Below are 4,099 nucleotides of genomic sequence, written 5' to 3' on the forward strand. Positions count from 1 at the left end.
AAGGCTGCACACCAGCTTGGGGTGGGAAGTGGAGAACGCTCAGAGGAGACTGCCAGGGGATCTGGGCCAGCTGAATGGATATGTAGCAGCTGGAATCTGGCCAGAGCAAAGCCCAGTGCTCCTGAAAAACAAGACAAGTTAAATCCCAAAGGAGAAAGTGTCTCCCTTGCTTTTTCCAGCAGAGCAGGTACCTCTGCCAGAGCTATGTAGGGCAGCTCCAGGCAGCAGAAGTCTCTTTATGACCACTGTCCACAGAGCAGCAGGCGAGAGCTACCAAGCAGCTCTTACAGCATGAGCACAGCTGCCGAGTGCCACAGCTGACCTAACCCAGCCAGCCCCTTCCAACTACAGGTCTTGGCAAGCAGAGGTATCCAGTTTTAATCAGTGCCCAAAGCAAATACTAGAGGTGGCCTTGAATTTAAACCTCTACCACAAGTTTCAAGGTTTGGAGGGAAAGATAAGTCCCCAGGGCTGAATTTATCTCTGATCTTTGTTCAAGAACTGAGATCTTTTACTACAGGAACTATATCAGTACACAGACTTTCTCTCCTGCTAGTGTAGACCAAGCATACCATGTCTTATCACACCTAAGAGTTGGTCTGATTTAACTGCTGGTGTGGCAAAGCCAGCAAGAAAAACCCCTTCCCTTGGAAAACCTGGGCTAGCAGAGAGCTATAGTCCCAAGAGGCAATGCCAACCATGCTGATGCGGGCTGAAATCTCTCACAGAGCAGCTCGGCTAGCAGGCTGAGGATACAGAATCTTCTTTTAGTGACTAGGCTGAAGGCAAAATCCTGCGGTCAACCTGATGTATCTGACCCTATTACAGCCTCAATCAGTTCTACCCCCCCTCCCCAAAAGAAGCACTGCACGACTGAAGCTTACACTAGTGCAATTGTGCAAGGTCTTCTGTACTAATTATACTGCTTTTACACTAATGTTGCTGACAAACAAAACCACATCCACAAACAGAAACAGTCAAATCAGGAATGCTCACGAATGCTCTTGCCACAGAGAAGGGGATTTCTCTTTGAAAATCTCCCCAGAGATAGGGAGCTGAGGCAATAGAGAGGAAGAGAAAGCAAGTTAACTCCAAAATATGTTAGTTTAGATTTCAGCCACCTTGGCAAGCTCTTTCTCAATGTTTAAACACAACAGTCACTAGCCCTAGTTCAGCTTCAGGCCTTTATATGCCTCTGATCCCAATCCAAGTACTACTTTCACAATGCCTTTATCAAATGTTAGCCCCGGCTACTCCATCCAGATGAAAGATATCCTCGGATGCCTTGTCCTTTCTGGTAGGGGCAGTGTTACAGCCTGTCTAAACTAATAGCTGACAGTTCCTAGATGTATTTACATAGTTGATGCTGTAGCTTTAGATGTGTCCCAACTACTTTCAGTTGTAAAACATGATGGAACTGAGACATTGTGTCAGATTCTTAGATATGCACCACTTCCCCTGCCACTTCTAGTGAAGACTTTTTCCTAAGAGCATGAAAAATATTTGCCCCAAGGTGAAGTGAGATGCTGCTCGTAAGGAACTAGATTTTATTTTGTACCAGCTGGGATTGGCCACCTGTGGGAAGTGGTACAAACATAATCTTTCTTCTTTGAAAGTAGTAGAAAGAAAGAAATACCACATCTGAAATACAGCGGTGGAAAAAACCCCAACCTTACATTTGAAGGTTCAGGAATGGTCAGTAGCACGTGTGGGTTGCTACAAAGCAGTCTGCGTGAACCAAAGAAAGTTTCATTTTCACCATTCAAGAAAGCACAGCAAAATTACTCGAGGCCAAAGGGGTTTTATTCCAGTCCAGTAGTGATTAGAGGCAACCGGGGAGCAACCTAGGAGACTGAAGAGTCTCCTTACCTTACAGCAGCTGCGGAGGAGATGAGAGACTGGCTCATTTCATGCCGCAGCCCTTCCTTCCCTCCCCCAGATTGCACCTGCACATCGAGAGCAGATCGAAACCAGTCTGTTCTAAACCATGGTCTCATTTATTTTCAGGGACCCAAAGTGAGAGCGAGGCTGAGACAGCATAACCAACAGAGAAACTTGTCTCTCAGCATGATTGCCTCTCTCTGGTGGCCAAGTCCTGGCTAGTACCTTCAGGATCACAAAGCTAGCTGAAAGTAGGGCATGCCCATTAAGCTTCCGATCCTTCCTACAGCCAGGAGAGTTCGCATATTTCTTTCTCCTTTGGGTTTTAGCCAGTCCAGCCCTTTTGGGCACCATAACACAGCTGAATGGTTTAGCTCCTTTTGTTCCAGCTGACAAACAACCTAGCCCTCCCCCGCCAGCAACAATACAACTGGAGCTGGGATTTATGTGTCCTCTGAGCAAGGATACAGGCTTTGTGCCTTGCTGAGCTGTCTTTACAAGGACTGCCAACACTCACAGCTGATTAAGCCTGCAGTGCTGCTTTCTGCTTTTTCCTGCTCACAGACAGATGTCAGAAACAAGTTAAGTGAAACAGCACACACAGCTAGAGCTCTGCACCTAGCTACATTAAAGCAGACTATTAGGGATTAAATAAATTAAACCAGGAGGGAGCTTAACACATTCTCTCCGGGCCTCATTTCTACCTGGCATGCAATTCTGGGTAAGAAACATCCCAGCGTTTCAAGAAACATTGTATTCTGGAAGGTGGCTCAAGTGGGTGTACACGGAGATTTGTATTTGAAAAGCTTTTGCCACCACCCCGTGGCTGAAGCCGTGACTGCAGCCCACCAACTGACTGAAAGTCCAAGCTGCAAGCAAGGATCGGCCTCCCTGCCAGGGAAAACATGGGCAAGTGTTCATAGGTCTTCAAAGCCTGTGCCGCATACCTGAGCAAAAAGCATACAGCTAATTATTAAATATTACACATTTTATTAATTTACAGCTCCATAACAAACTACTGAACTGCAGTTAGAATATGGTTATCTTGATCTTGACAAACTGGGGTTGCTTGTTATCCTGGGTTTGATAGATGGAGCCTTTTTCTTTAAGTATCTATAAGAAAGCTAAAGTACTTGATTATCTTCTTTAGTCCCTTCCTCCCCAGTAAAGTATCAGGCATGGAGCCCTTCACTGGGCAGATGTTCACACAGCTGGATCACTAACAGAGCTGGATCACTAACTGCCAGCTGCAGTCTATCTAGAAGATGCAGAACAACCTTCCTTCTCCATTATTCTCTTGGTGGGGAGACAAAACCAGGCAGCCAGGTTTCGTGCTAGTCCAAGGTGCTATATTTCAACTCGAAGGAAGCAGGAGCTTGCTGCCTCTTCTCTAGTACTTTGGGAAACTAAGACACTCAGTGAGGTATTCGGCATTTGGGATAGCAGCGTGTTTTTCTGATATTCTCTCAGTATAACACATAGCTCCTGGCCACTGGCAAAGTGGGTGAAACTCAAACTTGACCATGAAATGGGATTGAAATACAGTAACAGATAGCAGTCCCCAACTAAAACTGCCCTCCCCTCAGCACCTCTACATTATCCACTGAATAGGAATCAAGCTTTTCTTGAGAGATTAGCAACTAGGAACAGCTCTGGATGAGTGGTCATGACAAGTTAGGCAAAAAAGCTTCCCAATGTGATTCCAACTGCAGCCACTTGAATGCCTGAAGTGAAAAAACTGATGAATGTGACTCAATTCTCACAATGTGCAGCTAGTCAGAGTTCCTCAACAGAAAGTTAAAGCACAAAGCAGAAACTCCTGGTACATGACCAGCACAGATCTGTAACATCCGGAGAAGTCGTTGAGCAGTGGCAACTCGTATCCCTTCCAACTGGAAACAAAATTGAGAAATTATTTCAGCAACAGAGAAGAAAAGCAGTGCCAAGCTGTGATAAAACAAAAACAGAGCAGGCATTAAGCGTGGTTCAGAGCAGCTAGCTACAGAAAACCCCAAATAAGCCTGTTTACTCCCATAATGTTAAGGAAGGTACAGAGTTGTCAGCTGAAAACCCTGAAGGGCTTGCCAAAGGCACAGATACTACCTGCTGATAGCGAAGTGGTCTCTGAGGGTGGAATGATGAGTACACAGAAAAGTGAAGCATACTTCCCCTGAATGCCAAATTCTCCCTTCCAGCCTTTCAGCTCAAGCAGGTAATT

The 4,099-nt window shown here is 45.7% G+C and overlaps 1 protein-coding gene across 1 annotated transcript in view; it reads right to left on the bottom strand.

Annotated features, from left to right (window-relative positions):
* Window positions 1-2,225: 2,225 nt before the first annotated feature.
* The window catches only part of CENPM (centromere protein M), a gene marked incomplete at its 5' end in the record, with an annotated part of 4,678 nt that continues 2,804 nt past the window's right edge, over window positions 2,226-4,099 (bottom strand). Inside the window, 2 exons of the mRNA XM_010017296.1 lie at window positions 2,226-2,499; window positions 3,645-3,773. Of these exons, the coding sequence (XP_010015598.1) occupies window positions 3,654-3,773 (120 nt within the window). The remainder of the gene's footprint in view (window positions 2,500-3,644; window positions 3,774-4,099) is intronic.

The sequence above is a fragment of the Nestor notabilis genome, unplaced genomic scaffold, assembly GCF_000696875.1.
Source record: "Nestor notabilis isolate BGI_N333 unplaced genomic scaffold, ASM69687v1 scaffold14496, whole genome shotgun sequence".
NCBI classification, from domain to species: domain Eukaryota; kingdom Metazoa; phylum Chordata; class Aves; order Psittaciformes; family Psittacidae; genus Nestor; species Nestor notabilis.